General features: G+C 38.3%; 1 protein-coding gene across 1 annotated transcript in view; it reads left to right on the plus strand.

Moving 5' to 3' along the window:
* The first annotated feature begins 2,037 nt into the window (after positions 1 to 2,037).
* The window catches only part of CUL2 (cullin 2), a 29,159-nt gene continuing 10,743 nt past the window's right edge, over positions 2,038 to 20,453 (plus strand). The window contains exons 1-9 of the mRNA XM_017892682.1: positions 2,038 to 2,212; positions 5,872 to 5,996; positions 8,464 to 8,571; positions 9,218 to 9,277; positions 10,092 to 10,220; positions 10,325 to 10,411; positions 12,399 to 12,551; positions 13,118 to 13,195; positions 16,550 to 16,616. Coding sequence (XP_017748171.1) covers positions 2,170 to 2,212; positions 5,872 to 5,996; positions 8,464 to 8,571; positions 9,218 to 9,277; positions 10,092 to 10,220; positions 10,325 to 10,411; positions 12,399 to 12,551; positions 13,118 to 13,195; positions 16,550 to 16,616 — 850 coding nt within the window. The 5' untranslated portion in view covers positions 2,038 to 2,169. The remainder of the gene's footprint in view (positions 2,213 to 5,871; positions 5,997 to 8,463; positions 8,572 to 9,217; positions 9,278 to 10,091; positions 10,221 to 10,324; positions 10,412 to 12,398; positions 12,552 to 13,117; positions 13,196 to 16,549; positions 16,617 to 20,453) is intronic.

The raw sequence follows: 20,453 nt of genomic DNA on the forward strand, positions 1-20,453 counted from the left end.
TGATGTGATATGTGGTGAACACTTTTGTCCTCTAGACGAGGGGTCCCCGACCCCCAGGCTGAGGACTAGTACTGACCTGTGGCCTGTTAGGAACCGGGGAGGACCAGTACTGACCTGTGGCCTGTTAGGAACCTGGCCGCACAGCAGGGAGTGAGCAGCCGCTGTGTGAGCAGCCACTGTGTGAGCATTACCTACCGCCTGAGCTCCGCCTCCTGTCACAGCAGCAGCATTAGATTCTCATAGATTATCACAGGAGCGTGAACCCTATTGTGAACTCTGCATGCGAGGGGTCTAGGTTGTGCGCTCTTTAGAAGAATCTAATGACCGAGGATCTGAGGTGGAATACTTCATCTGGAAGCCACCTGCCCCCAACAATGCCGCCCCCACTCTGTCTGTGGAAAAAGTACCTTCCACCAAACCCGTCCCTGGTGGCTAAAAGATTAGGGACCGCTGCTGTAGACCCCTTCTTGCCCAACCTGAGTCTATGACTTTGCCCTGAACTCCTGGCTTCAAAGGGTCACACAATAAGAAAGATAGGACTGTGGGACCCTGCTGTCTAGAGCTTCAGTTTTATAGAAAATTTCTGATATGCTTTCCAGGAATGATTTTCACTCCTTGTGCCCAGGCCAACTCAGCAGCACTCTCCAAAGTGCCAGGTGTATGTAGTTTCCTGGGAACACTTAATTTCAGAAACTCTAATTACACAGTTTCATGTTACAGAGTGTTTCCAAGCCTGTGCATTTGTCTGTGTATATATTGTTATTTTGTCTTGAGATAGAAATTAGTCAAATTCTTTGGTTATTTTCCTTATTGGCTAGTTCTTGTTAATATTAAACAGTGTTATTTGTAGCTCAGCGCTTTACGTAGGATAAACTTTAATGAGTCTTGATTGACACACTTGACTATGACTAAATGTATATTTACTTTCAACATTTTTATTTTTTTATTTTTATTTTATTTTTATTTATTTATTTTTTGAGACAGAGCCTTGCTCTTATTGCCTAGGCTAGAGTGCAGGGGTGTGATGTCGGCTCACTGCAACCTCCTCCTCCCAGGTTCAAGCATTTTTCCTGCCTCAGCCTCCTGAGTAGCTGGGTACTACAGGCACCTGCCACCACGCCTGGCTGATTTTTTGTATTTTTGTAGAGACGGGGTTTCACCATGTTGACCAGGTTGGTCTCAAACTCCTGACCTCATGTGATCTGCCTGCCTCGGCCTCCCAAAGTGCTGGGATTACAGGCATGAGCCACCTTACCTGGCCTTATTTTTATTTTTTTGAGACAACATCTCTCTCTGTCACACAGGCTGGAGTGCAGTGGCACAATCTCGGCTCACTGCAACCTCCGCCTCCCGGGATGAAGTGATTCTCCTGCCCCGGCCTCCTGAGGACCTGGGATTACAGGCATGCCCAGCTAATTTTTATATTTTTAGTAGAGACAGTGTTTCGCCATATTGGCCATGCTGGTCTTATACTCCTGACCTCAGATGATCCACCTGTCTTGGCCTCCCAAAGTGCTGGGATTACTGGTGTGAGCCACCGTGTCTGGCCCCTACTTTCAAAAATTTTAATGAAATCTTTAATACGATAGTTAACTATCATGTACATACAGTTCCATTTACAAGAAGAGAAACCAACGTAAAATAATTAGATTCATCTACTTGATCTCAATATAATTTACTTTTTAATTTGATAGTTATTCATACAGAGATCACCTGTTCTGATTTTTAATCATCTGTACCCACTTTTCCTGTTACATGTTATGTTGTCCATGTAATTCGATGATGGTATAGGTAAATGAAGACAAAATGCAGACTCTTTAACTTTAGTTCTTGCTTATAAGACTGGTGGAATGTAGATGACAGCTCCTAGCTTAAATAAAAATTTGAAATGATTTATGGAATGTGGGTCTAAATTGCTTGTGTAACCCTTATTACCTTTGCCATGTTTAATTCAGCCATTAAAATTTGGCTGAATTACTTGCTGATATTACAGATTTTTCCTCATAGTAAAACTTTGTGTTCATGACTGTAAGAATATATTTCTGTAGGTTCTAGGTAGACTAAAAGATGAAGAAATTCGATGTCGAAAATACCTACATCCAAGTTCATATACTAAAGTGATTCATGAATGTCAGCAACGAATGGTAGCAGACCACTTACAGTTTTTACATGCAGAATGTCATAATATCATTCGACAAGAGAAAAAAAAATGGTAAGTTTCTACCAAACATGTGAGTAGAAATTAAATTACACATCCACCTTTTATATCATCTTCTAGTCACTGTTGGTTTAATGCATGTTTTAGTAACAGTCTTTAAAATATTTTAAATAAACTTTGACAGATTATTAATACTTTATTTTGAAAGACTATTTTGGGCAAGTGTTTTCAAAGAGTGTTCTAAAATCAGAAGAAAAAGTGGGAAATTGTGTTTATACATTTTTATATATTACAAGAGCTAACTTCCTTAATACATTTAGAATTCCTGATAAACAGTGGGAATAAAGACAAAGACTATAAAAAGGAAATACAAATATTATATAACAAAAGTAATCATTTATATAACATGAAAAATAGCAATATCTGATTTTATTTTATTTTATTTTTGAGACAGAGTCTCACTCTGTCACCCAGGCTGGAGTGCAGTGGTGCGATCTTGGCTCACTGCAACTTCTGCCTCCTGGATTCAAGTGATTCTCCTGCCTCAGACTCCTGAGTAGCTGGGATTACAGGCGTGCATCACCACACCTGGCTAATTTTTTTGTATTTTTAGTAGAGACAGGGTTTCACCATGTTGGTCAGGCTGGTCTCGAACTCCTGACCTCATGATCTGCCTGAGTTAGTCTCCCAAAGTGCTGGAATTATAGGCTTGAGCCACCGCGCCCAGCCTCTCTGATTTTTTAACAAAACAAAAAACATGCATTAATTTTATAAGGAGGAAAGATAATAAATATGTATGTTTTATTTAATTAATTTATTTTTTTGAGATGGAGTCTCGCTCTGTCACCTAGGCTGGAGTGCAACGGCACAGTTTTGGCTCACTGCAACCCCTGCCTCCCAGGTTCAAGCAATACTGCCTCAGGCTCCCGAGTAGCTGGGATTGCAGGTGCGTGCCACCACACCCGGCTAATTTTTGTATTTTTAGTAGAGATAGCATTTCACCGTGTTGGCCTCCTGGTCTTGAGCTCCTGACCTCAGATGATCCACTTGCCCCGGCCTCCCAAAGTGCTGGGATTACAGGTGTGAGTCACCGTGCCTGGCCATTAATCAGGTTTTTTGTTTTTGTTTTTGTTTTTTTTCTTCTTGAGACGGAGTCCTGCCCTGTCACCCAGGCTGGAGCGCAGTGGTGCGATCTTGGCTCACTGTAACCTCTACCTTCCGGGTTCAAGAGAGTCTCCTGCCTCAGACTCCCGAGTAGCTGGGACTACAGGCGCCTGCCCCCACACCTGGCTAATTTTTGTATTTTTAGTAAAGATGGGGCTTCACTCTGTTGGCCAGGCTGGTCTCAAACTCCTGAGCTCGTGATCCGCCCGTCTCCGCCTCCCAAAGTGCTGGGATTATAGACGTGAGCCACCGCGCCCGGCCCTGTGTTTTTTAAAGCAACATTGATTTTGTAGACCCAGGACAATGTAGTCAAAACACAATTTTATTTTAATTCCAAAAGTCACTGTCTTGAAGAGTATGATGGAAAGACTTTAATGGCCAGCAAGACTTATTGTAAAACCTATAATAATTAAGACAGTGAGGCATTGGTACAAGGACAGAAAGATATCCCAATAAAATAAGAGACCCCAGAAACAACCCACGCATATGTGGCCACTTGATGTAAAACCAAGGTGGCGCTGCAGAGCACCAGGTAAAAGATGGTCTTTTCAACACACATTGCTCAGTCAATTGGATATCCATTTCGGAAGAAAATGAAATTTGATCACTACGTCAGATACCATGTACAAAATCAGTTCACTAGAGTTTTTATCTAAATGTACAAGGTAAAAAAAATAACACTTTTAGAAGATAATATCGGAGAATATCTTCATAACCTTGAGATAGGGAAAGATATTTTAAATAGGACACAAAAAGCCCAAACCACAAAGAAACAATTGATCCAGTGAACTACATTAAAATGAAAAACTTTGGATTATTAAAAGGCCATTAAGAGGGAGGAAGATTGCTTGAGCTCAGGAGTTCAAGACCAGCCTGGGCAACATGACACTATCCCATCTCTACAAAAAAATACAAGCATTAGCCAGGTAGGGTGGTGTGCACCTGTGGTCCCATCTACTTGGGAGGCTGAGGTGGGAGGATCACTCATGCCTGGAAGGTGGTGGTTGCAGTGAGCTGAGATCCTGCCAGAGCACTCCAGCCTGGGTGACAGAGTAAGACCCTGTCTCAAAAAAAAAAAAAGAAAAAAAAAAGCCATTAAAACCACTGGATCATCAGAAGACACTTATAGGGTAATGTAGCTGCAGTAGTAAAGATTTATATCCAAAATCTAAAATGGCCAAAAAACAGACACTGCAGAATAGAAGATACCCAGATGGCCAATAAACATAAAAAGAAATGTGAAGCAGCAGGAGATTTTGAACACTGAAGTGAGAGTATAAATTGATGCAACTACTTTGGGAAACTGGCATTGACTGCTAAGTGGGATATATTATGTATATTTTATGATCCAGCAGTTCTACTCCTAAACGTATAACCACCCCACCGTACCTTCTGACCGCCAGTGCCTGGACATATGTACAGAAAGACTTACAGGAATGTTCATATTATTAGTATTTGTAATAGCTCCGTAAACTGGAACAGCTCAAATGTCCAGTAACTATAGAATAGTACAGTATATTCACACAATGGAATATTATAGAGGAGTGGAAATGAACAAATTAAAGCCAGGTACAACAACATAGATGATCCTTATACACATTTTGTTGAACACAAGAAGCCAGATGTGAAAGAATTGTGTGATCCCATTTTTATATATAGTTCAAACTCATCTGTGATTTAGAAGTCACAGCAGTGGTTACCTTTGCAGAGGAGCAAGAGTGTGTGATTGGAAGGAGGCGTGAAGGGGACTCCTGGGTGTAGGTAATGCCTATTTCTTATCCTGCGTGTGATTACATGGGTGTGTTGTGTATTCACTTGTAATAATTCAGTAAGATACACACTTATGGTTTGTATACTTCTCTGTGTATGTATGATGCTTTAATAAAACATTTAAAATAAAACCTACTACACTGAGAGATCATTATTTACCTCCCAGTGTTAGAGATCAAAACGTTTGGTAACACATTGTTGGCAAAGGAACTCTCTGCTGTTGGCAGCTGTGGTTAGAAGGATCTGTCTACAAGATTAAACTTTGACACAGTAACCTCACTTTTGGGAATTTATATTGCATATATTCTTGCTCATGTATAAGATTATTGATTGCAACATTGCAATATCAAGAGACTGGAAACCACCTGAATTTCCATCAGTTGTTAAGAAATTATAATATATCCACATAATGGAGTACTGTGCAGCTGTAAAATACATAGAAATGCTTTGTGTACTGATAGGAAAAGACTACTAAGTTAAAATGTGTTCTGAAGCTACAAGTAATATACAAAATACAGTACACTGTATTAAAAGGGGCAAAGGGAAGAATATATGTATTCACTTGACTTTGCACAAAATATCTTTGGGAAGATGTTAAATAACCACATCCCTTTGCTGTGGGGAGAGGGGCTTGGGTGGCTGGGAGGTGGGCATGGGGGACTTTTCTCTGGGTACTCTGCACTTGGACCCATATATTGTATTCCTGCACTTGGATCCATATATTACCTAATAAATGAAAATATTTAGGAGTTAATCCTCAGATGTCTTTTTCCTCTCAGACATGGCAAATATGTACGTCTTACTCCGTGCTGTGTCCACTGGTTTACCTCATATGATTCAGGAGCTACAAAACCACATCCATGATGAGGGCCTTCGAGCAACCAGCAACCTTACTCAGGAAAACGTGAGTTGTGTGGGGAACTGCAGTGTTTTCCTCCTAATCAGATCCATCGTGGAGTCTTTCCTTGACTTTACTGTTTTGAAAGATGAAAGAAAAAGTCTTACCATGCCAACAAAAGAAATGTCTTTATTCAAATATTTTAAACCTAGAGCTTGTTGGACTCATTTTGGAATTATCAAATTATTAGAAAGCTATTGATGAGATAGGCTGCTGCTTAGCCATACGGAGGTGTCTGTTGAACAGTTGTTAACTTTTCACAGAAAAATAAGCTTGCCATTTCTAAGTAACTGTGTTTTTGTGTAATTGGCGTTGATAACATAATTTGTTGTCATGGTAGTAGTATTAATCAGCGGTAATGTAGACAACTTGTAATTTTCCTCCTTTCCATATTCTGTGAATTTGGTTGTCTAGGAAGCAAATTTAGATTAAAATAATCTTCTGTAAGTATATGCTTGCTGCCCCCAATACCCAAAACAATAACCCTCGTATCCCTAATACTCATCTTCCTTGAGTACTTTGCCAATCACGTGACTGTAACAGTTTGTCTTTCCCATCACCAAATCTTGTTATTACTGGTGACGGTTGATGAACAAGAGAGACGTAACTTCAAATGTTACTATCTCTTCTTAAGTAGAGCTGTTTGCCCTTCATGTGTAAGATAGTATCTGTCACAATCTGCTAATCCAGCACTTTGGGAGGCTGGAGGCGGGGCGGATCACGAGCTCAGGAGATTGAGACCATCCTGGCTAAAATACAAAAAATTTTAGCCGGGCATGGTGGCGGCCTGTTAGTCCCAGCTACTCAGAAGGCTGAGGCAGTGAGAAATGGCGTGTGAACCAGGGAGGCAGAGCTTACAGTGAGCCAAGATCACACCACTGCACTCCCAGCCTGGGCGGACAGAGCAAGACTCCGTCTCAAAAAAAAAAAAAAAAGATAGGTATCTGGTGTATGTGTGTAGCCGTCACTGTTCAGGAGCACTTTTTAACAGAGGCTGTTTACCTTAGCGACAGATTGGTCTTTGGCAAGTAATAATTTTTAGTTTTATGTTTGCCACAATAATGTGTAAGTTTTCTATTTTTAATTTTCTTCAATTCCTTTACCACAGTTTTCTATTTTTGTAGAACTATTAGTTTGTATTATGCAGATTTATTACTCTGTATATTTGTCCAAACTACTAGTTTACTTACTACCGTTTTAATTCCATGTCCAATGACATGGGGCATAGAAGCATAGAATTTTGTGTCAAGGCTGGCAGATGGAACATAGTGAATACATTTGTGTAGACTCAATCCAGCTGACTTAGTTAAGTCTTAGGTAGTAATTTCTTCATGGTTATCTCCATTAAGAGGGAAAACTCACTTTTGCACTATTAGGTATTTCTTCTCTCTGAGATGTGAGGGATTGTCTTGCTGAGTTTAAGGGTCTCTGTTCTCAGGGTTACTGGTTTTAACTCTCTCTCTCGCCTTCAGTGATTGCGGCAGTCTTTGCTGTTATATAAGCCTCTAGGAAAGTGATAGTGGTATTCAGTCTTGTTATCCTTTAAGTTATTCCAACCACCGTAGAAAAAGTATGCTTTTGTTGGTGTCTTTGGCGAGGTACATAGACAAGTCTATCATGACATTAGCTTTTTGTGTTGAATGACAAAGCTTTTCGGTTGTTGTTGTTGTTTTTTTTTTTTTTTTTTTGAGATGAGTCATTGCTCTGTCGCCAGGTCTGAGAGTGCAGTGGCCGGATCTCAGCCTCACTGCAAGCGTCCGCCTCCGGGTTTACGCCATTCTCTTGCCTCAGCTTCCGAGTAGCTGGGACTACAGGGCGCACCACCTCGCCCCGGCTAGCTTTTGTATTTTTTAGAGAGACGGGGTTCCACCGTGTTTGCAGGGATGGTCTTGAACTCCTGACCTCGTGATCCGCCCGTCTCGCCTCCCAAAGTTGTCTGATTACAGGCTTGAGCCACCGCACCCGGCAACAAGCTATTTTCTTTCTTTTTTTATGTGTTTTTGTTTTTTTTTTTTCTGAGACGGAGTCTTGCTCTGTCACCCAAGCTGGAGTGCAGTGGTGTGATCTCTGCTCACTGCAACCTCCACCTCCCTGGTTCAAGTAATTCCCCTGCCTCAGCTTCCCGAGTAGCTGGGATTACAGGCGCACGCCACCACGCCTGGCTAATTTTTTTGTATTTTTAGTAGAGACAGGGTTTCACCATGTTGGCCAGACTGGTCTCGAACTCCTGACCTCAGGCAATCCCCCTGCCTCGGCCTCCCAAAGTGCTGGGATTATAGGCGTGAGCCACCATGCCCGGCTGACCAGCTATTTTCAACACCAAAGTTTTAAATTTTTAAAACCACTTTCTGAGAAGTGTGCATGTGTAAAACATAATTTCCTTGAGGAAAAATTTACTCAAGTCTAATAAACCTAGTAGTTTATCCTTGAACCTTTTAAAATGTGGTTTTGTACTTATATTTCATATTTTTAGATGCCGACACTATTTGTGGAGTCAGTTTTGAAAGTGCATGGTAAATTTGTTCAACTTATCAACACTGTTTTGAATGGTGATCAGCACTTCATGAGTGCATTGGATAAGGTAAGTTTTAAATACGTATATACTATATATGTACATAAAGCTCTGTCATTCTTTAGGCAGTTTCAGGATTAGACTCCTGGTATGAGATTTCTGACCTAGACATGGAGATTAAAGATGAAATTCAAAATGGAAATAATATAACTTTTAAATTATTAATTGAATAGTAAATTGAATGCTTGTAGAATTTCCCATGATTATGCTATATAAGGGGAATTTTTAATCTGATATCTTCTGGATAGACATGCATAATTTTACAATTTTAGTACTGATTTTTTTCTTTGCTATATTGAATAATATTTGAAAAGAGAATAGATATGTTTTACGTGAACTTTTGTATACTTTAAAGGAAAGTTACTTACAAGATTGTTGTAAGTTTTTTTTTTAAGTAGTGTTATTTTATCTGTTCAAATTTTGGTAATGAGTTACAGAGTATCTTGCAATAGCAACAGGATGTATAGATATTTTGTAATTAGAGAATAAAGTCAGAGGAGTCTACTGTGTTAGGTGGGAAAATATTAACAAACTACCAGCAATGCTGTGTTGTATGTGGCGGGGTAATTTTGGATGTACAGATTATGGCCTATATTGAACTAGCTGTACTTTTTCCCTATGGCTGGTGGTTAATTATGGCCTGTTTTTTATGTAGGCCCTTACGTCGGTTGTAAATTACAGAGAACCTAAGTCTGTTTGCAAAGCACCTGAACTGGTAAGTTTGGTGTTTGCTGAAAAGTAATCTTAGGAAAAGTCAGTATTAGAAAAGGAAAACTGAGAATATCAAATTAATTTGGTTTTGTAGCATTTTCAGAAAACAGAAGGAAAATTGTCTACATTGTATATAGTTTGGCATTTATGTAAGGAATGCAACATACCGTGTGTCTTTTCTTAAAAAATAATCATTTTACAAAGTTTGGGTTTTAATGTATGTCTATTTTGAAATAATTTGTAATACTTTTCATGTAGATTGTTATATCTGAAATCTAAAGGAAATCTGATGATAAAGTTTGGGTAACCTTTGAAGGAAACTTGCTTACAAGGTTTTGTAACTTTTTTAAAAGTACTTGTTCAATGTCAAAAATTATAAAACCACTCGAAACTCACCCAGGTGTTCTTTTAAAAATTTATATTACCCATATCAGTTGCTTTATTGGTCAATAAGTGATGATTCGATATTTGACTTGTTCTTTTAAAAAATTTACCTTATGATATGTATTTTATTTAGTTTACACTTATGATTATTACATAAAGTTTTAGAAGCCTGGTGTGGTTGTGCATGCCTGTAGTCCCAACTGCTTGGGAGGCTGAGGCAGGAGGATCCTTTGAGCCTAGGAGTTTGAGGCTGCAGTGAGCTATGATGTTGTCCACTGCAATCCAGCCTGGGCGACAGAGCAAGACCCAGTCTCTTAAAAAAACAGTAAAAACTCTGTCCACTGATGTTATCTTGTATCACCACTTTGCCTCCTTTGAGGCATGATATATACAGAAGCACCCTTTGTAAGATTTATTATCAATTTCTACATGAGCTTGCTAAGTACTGTGACAACTTACTGAAGAAGTCGGCGAAAGGGATGACAGAGAATGAAGTGGAAGACAGGCTCACGAGCTTCATCACGGTGTTCAAATATATTGATGACAAGGATGTCTTTCAAAAGGTATGTTGTGAACAAAAAAGTTTCATTTGTGTTTTGGTCAACTTTATTTCTGAATGCTAAATCATTAGAAAGGAAGTGATCTTTTAAAATATTTTTAAATGCAGTTCTACGCAAGAATGCTGGCAAAACGTTTAATTCATGGGTTATCCATGTCTATGGACTCTGAAGAAGCCATGATCAACAAATTAAAGGTAATGTAAGTCTTTAATCTGGTACTGTCCTAGAAATTCACTCACAAGCACGTAAAGATGTTCATTGCAGCATTGTATGCAGTAACAGGAAACAATTCATCCAGTTAAATGTATATTTTTATATTCACACAGTGGGATATACAAATACTATATTAAAAGGACAAAATATGTATGTTTATATATGAAGATTCACAGGATAATCAGTATTAACGATAAAAGATTATTACTACTTTAAATGAATACACCTAAAATATTCCTTTAAGTACAAATTTTGGAGTGCAATTCCATTTCAATTTATTTTTACATCATTTCAGCTTGCTTGCACACCGATAAGTGGTAGCAGATTTTTATTTCTCTTGCGTTATTCAATAACTTTTCTTGCATAGTAGACATTTTGAATATAATATGCACTCCTTTTTTCCTTTTTTTTTTTAAGAGATAGGATCTCACTCTGTTGCCCAGGCTGGACTCTAACTCCTGGGCTCAAACGATCCTCCGGCCTCAGCCTCCTGAGCAGCTGGGACAACAGGTGTGCACCACTTCACCCAGTTGCTGTGTGCTCTTTTTTAAACCTACAAAAAAGAAAAAAAAAACAACTAGGTTTTTAATTTCTAAAAGTAAGAGTTGGCCAGGTGTGGTGGCTCACACCTGTAATAGTAGCACTTTGGGAGGCCAAGGCGGGTAGATTGTTTGGGCTCAGTAGTTCGAGACCAGCCTGGGAAACATGGCAAAACCCTGTCACTACCAAAAATACAAAAGTTAGCTGGGCTTGGTGGCTAGTCCCAGTTACTCAGGAGGTTGAGGTGGGAGGATTGCTGGAGCCTGGGACATCAAGGCTGCTGTGAGCCATGATCACACCACTGCACTCCATCCTGAGTGACAGAGCAAGACCCTGCCTCTAAATAGATTAATTACCCAAAAAAAAGTAGTGTTAATGAGCTTTTTATATTTCAAGATTAGAGATTCAGATTTTCTGACCTGGTAACAACATAATTTTGAATTTTTTTTTTTTTTTTTTTGAGACGGAGTCTTGCTCTGCCACCCAGGCTGGAGTGCAGTGGCCGGATCTCAGCTCACTGCAAGCTCCGCCTCCCGGGTTTACGCCATTCTCCGGCCTCAGCCTCCCAAGTAGCTGGGACTACAGGCGTCCGCCTCGTCGCCCGGCTAGTTTTTTGTATTTTAAGTAGAGACAGGGTTTCACCGTATTAGCCAGGATGGTCTCGATCTCCTGACCTCGTGATCCGCCTGTCTCGGCCTCCCAAAGTGCTGGGATTACAGGCTTGAGCCACCGCGCCCGGCCCCCTATAATTTTGAATAATTTTAAAGAAATAATTGTCTTCATTACTCAGTAGATGCTATTAAAAATATGCCTAATATGCCTAAGTAGACCTTTTTCAGTTGACTACTGGCTGGAGTATTCCCAGTAATCATTTATGTAATCTTTCATTTGATACTATCTGTAAACCTTATAAGAGCCAGCAGCTGTGGTATGCGCCAATAGTCCCAGCTACTGGGAGAGTGAGATAGGAGGATGGCTTGAGCCCAGGAGTTCGAAGTTGTAGTGCACCACGATGGCTCCAATGAATAGCCACTGTGTTGCAGCATGGGCAACAGTGAGACCCCATGTCTTTAAAACAAAACACAACATAAAATCCTTATAAGGTATCTTATGTATAGTAATGGGGCATTTTGCAGTGCTGAAATAAGAGATGAATGTATAAAAAAGTTTTTGTTTATGGGGAGATTTATTGTTCCTAGATAGGTGGTTTTATTCACTTATTTAAAATATGCCTTTAAAAGAAAGAAAGTTTGAAAGGTTTTGATTAGTTGCTTTGACTTATGAGGAATATATTACTAGTCCTTGGGTGTAAGTGTACATGCAAGAACCTTTGACCAAAGACCTAGCAATACTGACACATTCTTATTAACCAGTATGACTTATTATTTTTCTTTTGAAGTCATGTATTTTCTAAAACTTTTTTTATAGCAAGCCTGTGGTTATGAGTTTACCAGCAAGCTACATCGGATGTATACAGATATGAGTGTCAGCGCTGATCTCAACAATAAGTTCAACAATTTTATCAAAAACCAAGACACAGTAATAGATTTGGGAATTAGTTTTCAAATATATGTTCTACAGGTATGAATATGTGTTTTACTATGAGCATTTACTAATCATTTCAGGACTTTGATACAAAGGATTCATAAATGGATGCCTGATTACGTTTGGTTCTGTCAGTAGATCGTGGCTTCCAAAGTCCTATTGATTTGGGCTGGGCGTGGTAGCCTTTGAGAGGCCAAAGCGGGCAGATCTCTTGAGCTCAGGAGTTCCAGACCAGCCTGGCCAACACAGTGAAAACTCATCTCTACTAAAAATACAAAAATTAGCCAGGCGTGGTGATGCGTGCCTGTAATCCCAGTTACTGGGGAGGCAGAGACAGGAGAATCACTTGAACCCCCGGAGGCGGAGGTTGCAGTGAGCGGAGATGGTGCCACTGCATTGCAGCCTGGGTGATGGAGTGAGACTCTATCTCAGGGGGGAAAAAAAAAGTCCTATTGATTTGGAATGAAATGTGCCATAATAGAAATACTCAGATTTTATCAGCATTTTGAGGAAGAAAAAAATGTTTTAGATGTTTAGATTATTTAATAAATATTTACTTTCAATTTAGATGTTGATCCATTTAGCTTATTTTTTCCTTCTAGGCTGGTGCATGGCCTCTTACTCAGGCTCCTTCATCTACATTTGCAATTCCCCAGGAATTAGAAAAAAGTGTACAGATGGTAAGTTTGCAGGAAATATACTAGAAGACTAAAGGAATTTTAATAATTGTCTTCATATTGTATCACCTTTAATATTTTTTCAAAGTCTTAAGGGTTCACGTGATAAAAATAGATTCACAAATTATAGTCAATCTGCCCTTTGGGAAGAATGTAAGTTGTTGTAGTTACTAATATTAAAACTAAAATGCTAAGAATGTCATACGGTTCTTTGTCAAAGCATGTCTCTTATTCTGAATAAATCTGTCATCTGCTATTAAGCAGTTTTAAATTATAAAAATGTTGATATCAGAAGAAAGCTTAGAATTCAACACTTAAAATATCACTTACCAGTTTTCCTTTTGAATTTTGACCAAATACCTCATTCAACTCTTGTAATATTTTTTATTTCTGTCCTGTAATGTAGGTGAGTATATGTGAAGTAACTGCTGGTAGAGTAAGTAGTAACAGTGATCGACAGTGGTAATAATAGAGGAGAGTGCTGTAACCAGTCAGGTAGGTTTCAGGAAGGCAAGCATGATAGACTTTCAGAATAGGAGGCTAAATTAGGACTTCTTACATCTTCTCTGAAAAGACATTGTAGCACAGACTGTTTTAGAAACCATGAAGAAGAGCATTTGTGCAGACATTCATTGGATGAGGCAGACTATAATCCAAGGTTATTACAAATTTTGCAGAAAGGATACATCCCAAAGTGCTGGGATTTCAGGCATGAGCCACCATGCCTGGCCTTGGCAGTCTTTTACATTTCTTTTTAAAAATCCTGTGTCCCTGATTGAAATTAAGGGAGGGAATAGGAGCTGACAGAAATGAAGTTTCCCTTTAGTTTTTTTCTTTCCTCTTTCCTTGAAATAATTATTTTCCATTTATAGTTTTTACTCCTTAAACTTTATTGATGTATAGCCTTCATCAGGTTTTAGTTTTCCCATTTACAAATAGGAAGTGAGTTTCTTTCTGTCTCTAAAATTCTGATTCCAAAAATACTGTTCTCTCCATTTGAATTGTCTCCAATTACCAGTAGAGGGAGTTTGTCCTTTATTTTTTTCTAGTAAAGTCCAAGTTTTCAGACACATAGGATTGAAATCCATTTGTATACTTAATAATGTACAGTTTTCACATGTAAATTAATTCATCCTGCCTTAGTGATGATTTGCATTTTTTTACATCTTAATCTTAAATATGACTATTTATCAAAAATTACCTTTATTTTACACCAAAGTGTCTCAAAACTGTAGAATTAAAGATGTAGTTAAAAATAATTTCTTTTATACTTTAGGCCAATAAATCTTAATTGTTACATTTCTTTTTTACCTAGGCCAAAACCCTGAATAATATTAAGAAGTATTTAAAGTAGCTGGGCGCGGTGGCTCACGCCTGTAATCCCAGCACTTTGGGAGGCCGAGGTGGGCGGATCACGAGGTCAGGAGATTGAGACCGTCCTGGCTAACACAGTGAAACCCCGTCTCTACTAAAAATACAAAAAATTAGCCGGGTGTGGTGGCATGCACCTGTAGTCCCAGCTACTCAGGAGGCTGAGGCAGGAGAATCGGTTGAACCCAGGAGGCGGAGGTTGCAGTGAGCCGAGATTGCACTGCTGCACTCTAACCTGGGCGAGACTCCATCTCAAAAATAAAATAAAATAAAATAAAAAGAAGTATCTAAAGTAGAGTATAATAATGTAGCTATGTATTAAAGTAAATAAACTCATTGAATTTTTAAGGCTCTTTGAGATCTAATTAATGCCCTTAAAGGGCATTAATTTCTTACTAATAAGCTTTGCTAACACAATTATTTTAATGACATAACCAAGGAAGGTTTTATAACTTTGGTCTTTGTAGTGCCGGATGAAATGATGAATTTATTGGAGTCTGTTCTTGACTAGCTATAGAAATGAGAGTCTTTGTAGTCAGATTTTAAATGTAAGTATGAGTCAGTATCTTCTTTTGGCATATTGATATTATCATCAATAAAACTTTACCAAATATTAGTATTGAAGAGGTAAAACATGTTTTTAGAGCATGGAATATACATTTTAAAGCCAGTTTTGCACTTTAAATTATGAGCATTTTAAAGCTGGAATTTATCATTTCCAAAAGTGTTTTGAGAAAAAATGAAAGATTTTTTAAAACTTTCATTTTGGTTTTGTCCAGAGATTCATTGTAAATGTGTTATAGATAAATTGTGAATTATATAGTAGTGATTGAATTTTATTGATATCCCTCGGGATTATTAGTCAGATCATACTTCTGAAATCCCCTTATGATGTATTTCAATTTGTTGTTTGTCTGGATTAGAACTAAGCAGGCAATCTGAAGTATTCCAGGTGCTAGTCATTTCCTGTTCATCCTGCAAAGGGATTGGTGGATCTGCTGGTAGAGGAGGATGCTGCACCATTAGAGGGAAAATAGGCTCAACAGATTTCAGCTTCCCAGGACTAGGCAAACTTAGAGTAACTACTGAAAGAATTGACTCATTTTCTTGGCTGGAGCTATTAACTTTTGCTCTTAAGGAGTGGTCATACTATAGCTGACAGGTCAGTCATTGCTGACTGCTTTATGTGAACTTCCTTTTTAAAGTACAAAAGGTAAAGTTTGATATACAAATAAAAGCTTTAAGTATGTTATATGTGGTACATCATGCTAAAAGTTTATTCAGAATTCTGAACTGGCATAATGCAGTTTATTTTTTAGTTTTGTAAAAAAATTGAGTTTTATCTTTTCACATTCAGCATCATTTTCCTCTCTTTATTGTATACTAACTCTTTATTAAAGAAAAGGAACTCCGTATTTTGTCCTGTAATTACACATTCAGTCCAGGGAGGAATGTTTAAAATTTCAAGGCTACATTAATAGAATTTAAATGTAATCGTTCACAATGATATCAGCAAAAGAATATCCAGAGACATACTCTAAAACTTCGTATTTGTGTCTGATTGAATGTGGAAACTATATGTTGGCAAATGGGAGATTAGAAATCAAAATGGGGTTTCTGTTTTCATGGTGAAATATATATGTTGCTGTGTTTGGTTAGTAAGTGGAATTTATAAAGTCCATGTTAATATTATTCAGAAATGATAATCACTGTGTCATTTCAGAAAGTCAAATTTGTAGTGCTGTGGTTTAGTGGAGAGAACTCTAGAACAGGTTGTCAATTAAAAGAGCTGGAATAACATGTGTATAGCCTTGATTAGGGACTACAGGAACATGCTTTCTCCTCTGTAAAAGAAGGAGGTAAATCAGATTGGCTATAATGTCTTTTCTAATAGGAATGGTGTTTATTGCTTTTGTAGTATAGTGTTAATTAACTAGGCAAGTTATAGTAGCTAAAAATAATGTGTTTTTTTGTTTGTTTTTACAGTTTGAATTATTTTATAGCCAACATTTCAGTGGAAGGAAACTTACATGGTTACATTATCTGTGTACAGGTAAAATGCATTTAATTATATCTGACTTAATGAAATTTACCTGATGCTTATATTAATTTAGAAACAGATTTTCTGTGGCCCAATTACAGTTTTTAACCTTTTCTCTTCCATCAACCTTTTTCCCCATTAAAGCAACTAACAATGACATTCAAATGAAAGTATAGCACTTTTTAATAGTATTATATAATTATACTGTTTATAATCTTTCTGCTTTTAAAGAAATGTTCTGACTTTATACTGATTTATTACATTTCTGTAGCCAACCACTACATTAGCAAATTTATTAGAAACTCAGATTTGATGGGTCAGACACACTTAGAAACTTGTTCTCTAAATATGCCAGATCTCCTTGCCAATTTCATTATTAAAGCATCGTAAGGAGACCTAACCATTTCATTTTTACTTGTGATACTGGAGTGAATGCAATAGATAGTAAAGCTTTTTGCAGAAAGTCCCACTTAATTTTCAATAGTTTCCAATTTTAAAAAACTTTAGTCACAATCTAATTTCCTTTGCTTCTTTCTGGAACAATGGGGTCCACTTACTTACGGTGGGATTAATACCTGAATTATTGTGGACTGTGTGTGGAATTACCTGAAGAGGTAAGCCAAAGCAAACACTTGAATTTTCTTTCTCTCTCTCTTTTTTTTTTTTTAACTAAACTATGCTTTGGCAACTTCATTGAATCACTTTTCCTTTGTACAAGAAGGAAAGGGTATATATGCTAATATTTCTTAGAAAGGTACAAGAAAATCATTTGCCAAACCTTTATTAGGAAATATGTTCTGTCTCCTCCCCAAGGAAGATTTCATCCAAGTAACTGTGATACTTGCTGTTTATTTGACTGATTTACACCTTGGGAAATGTAATACATTAGTAAAACATCTCTCTATCTCATTGTATTAGTAATACATTTTGCATTACTTATGTAAGTTGATCTTTATTGAGCAAGTTGGACATTCTAATTTTTAAAATAATTTTTGAAATAAGGAGATTTTCACTGATACTCTTAGTGGTGGTTAAAATTTGACCTTTGACTAAGCGCAATGGCTCATGCCTACAACGCCAGCACTTGGAGAGGTGGAGACGGGTGGGTCACTTGAGCCCAGGAGTTCGAGACCAGCCTAGGCAACATGGCAAAATCCCATCTCTACTAAAAATCCAAAAATTAGCCAGGCATGGTGGAGCACACCTGTAGTCTCAGCTACTCGAGAGGATGAGATGGGAGGATCACTTGAGCCTGGGAGCTGGAGGCTGCAGTGAGCCATGATCGTGCCACTGCACTCCAGCCTAGGCAACAGAGCAAGACTCTATCTCAATCAGTCAGTCAGTAAGTTGACCTTTAATTTTACAGATATTCTATTTTCATTTAGCAAATATAATTGATTTTAAGAAAAAAAATGCTGGGCCAGGGTTTTATATATTATTTATTTTTTTTTTTTAGAAAGCTAATGGTATCGGCCGGGCGCGGGTGCTCAAGCCTGTAACTTCCAGACATTGGGGAGGGCCGAGACGGGCGGATCACAGAAGGTCAGGAGATCGGAGACCATCCTTGGTAACATGGTGAACCCCCGTCTCTACTAAAAAAATACAAAACAATTAGCCGGGCAGGTGGTGGGTTTTTTTTGCCTCGTTAGTCCCAGCCTACGTTGGGAGGCTGGAGGCAGGAGAATGGCGGTGAACCCGGGAGGCGGAGCTTGCAGGTGAGCTGATATCCGGCCACTGCACTCCAGCCTGGGCACACAGCGGACTCCGCTCTCAAAAAAAAAAAAAAAAAAAAAAAAAGAAAGCTAACGTATCTTAGTGTAGTTCAATTGAGCTTGCTTTTACTTTGCATAAATATCTGTCTAGGGGAGTTTAAACTTCCTTGGTTATTCTCATTTCAGCAATAATCATGTCTCCTAAGGTAATTTTTATAAGGGGCTCATTTTTTTCATAACAACTAGTGGTGTATAAGAAGAAAATAAATTTATATACATAGTTTTTAGCCATTGGAATTTAGTTCGAAAATAGTCACCAATATCACCTAAATAGGAAAGAGAATATCTTTCTGTTTTTGAGCTATACTAAATTTCTAAGCTGATACATAATAAGTTGATTTGGGAGCTCTTTTGTTTGTTCATTTCTTTTATCTTATTTAATATTATTTGTGTTTTAGTTAAAACCAAATAGTTACATACTTTGGAAAGAGAACCTTATAAGTTTATTTTTTTTTGAATCACTGAAGGTACTGAAAACACCTGTGATCTATCAGTGAAACCAGGAGTTGGAGTTGTTTTTCTTCCCAGCTTTAAGATATAATTGACACATAAAATTGTATATATTTTTCAGTGTACAGTGTAATACTTTGCTATATGTTTATATTGTAAAATGATTAACTCAAGCTAATTAACATAGGTAGCATCTCACTTATCTTTTTGTGGTGAGACCATTTAACATCTACTGTCACAGCAATTACTGTCACAGCAATTTCCTTTGTATTTTGTTGTTGTTGTTGCTGCTGCTGTTTTTTGAGACAGAGTCTTGCTCTATCATCCAGGCTGGAGTGCAATGGCGTGATCTCGGCTCACTGCAACTTCCACCTTCTGGGTTCAAGTGATTCTCCTGCCTCCGCCTCCTGAGTAGCTGGGATTACAGGCACACACTACCTCGCCCAGCTAATTTTTGTATTTAGTAGAGATGGAGTTTCACCATGTTGGCCAGGTTGGTCTCGAACTCCTGACCTTGTGATCCACCCACCTCAGCCTCCTGAAGTGCTGGGATTACAGGCGTGAGCCACCGTGCCCGGCCTTGTCACAGTAATTTTCTTTCAAGTTTACTCCACAGTGTGATTAAGAGTCACCATGCTATATGATAGAGCTCCAGAACTTACTGGTCCTAACTGAAACTTTGTCCCCTTTGACCAACATTTTTCGTTTTATTTTTGTTCACCATTTATTCGTTTAACAAAAAGGTTCTCACACACCATGTGTATTGAAGATGCTTGTTCTAGATTACCCATATATGACCTAAGGCTCCAGGACTTCTTTAAAACACTGGCTCTGAGGCTGGACAGATCGCCCAGAGTTCTGTTTCTCGAGAACCCCTGTTACTTCCACTTAAACACAGAATGAAAATTACTCCTTCCTAGTCCATTGCTGTATTTCCAGCTGAGTGAATACCCCAGAAAAGGTTAATTTTTCTATTGTAAATGAAGAGTCTTTACAAATGGTTGATGGTACACAAAGTGGTATTTGGGGGAATTTAGAATTAGAAGACCTGTGGTCGGAGTTATTAGTTCACAACTTACTAGGTGTGTAATCTTGAGCAAGTTACTTAACTCCTTTGAGCCTGTTTCCTCGTCTTTATCATTGTAAAATTCATTGATCAATTCAAAGAACATTTTCTGTATCTCAAGTACTTCTAAACACCAAGTGGACAGAAATAAAATACAGAGCCTTAGCCCTCAAAAAATGCTCATGTCTAGTAGGCAGACAGACAAGCACATAGTTACGGTACAGTGTTTTGAACGTGGTAGAGGCCAGCCCAGGGCGTAACACAGAATGGTGGTGGCAGTCAGGTCCTGGCGAGGGAGGGCTTCTGGGGAAATCACATCTCAACTTGTTTTCAAGAACTAATAGGGCCAGGTGCAGTGACTCACACCTGTCATCTAGCACTTTGGGAGGCTGAGGCAGGAGAATCCCTTGAGCCCAGGAGTTCAAGATCAGCTTGGGCAACATAGTGAGACCCTGTCTTGAAAAAATAAAATAAAATAAAAATAATGAATAAGACTTAACCAAGCTAGGTAAAGGAGAGTGTTGAGAGTGTATTACCAACAGAGGTAAGAATTTTAAGAAG

Source organism: Rhinopithecus bieti, unplaced genomic scaffold (assembly GCF_001698545.2).
Source record: "Rhinopithecus bieti isolate Rb0 unplaced genomic scaffold, ASM169854v2 scaffold_23507, whole genome shotgun sequence".
In the NCBI taxonomy this organism is placed as follows: Eukaryota; Metazoa; Chordata; class Mammalia; order Primates; family Cercopithecidae; genus Rhinopithecus; species Rhinopithecus bieti.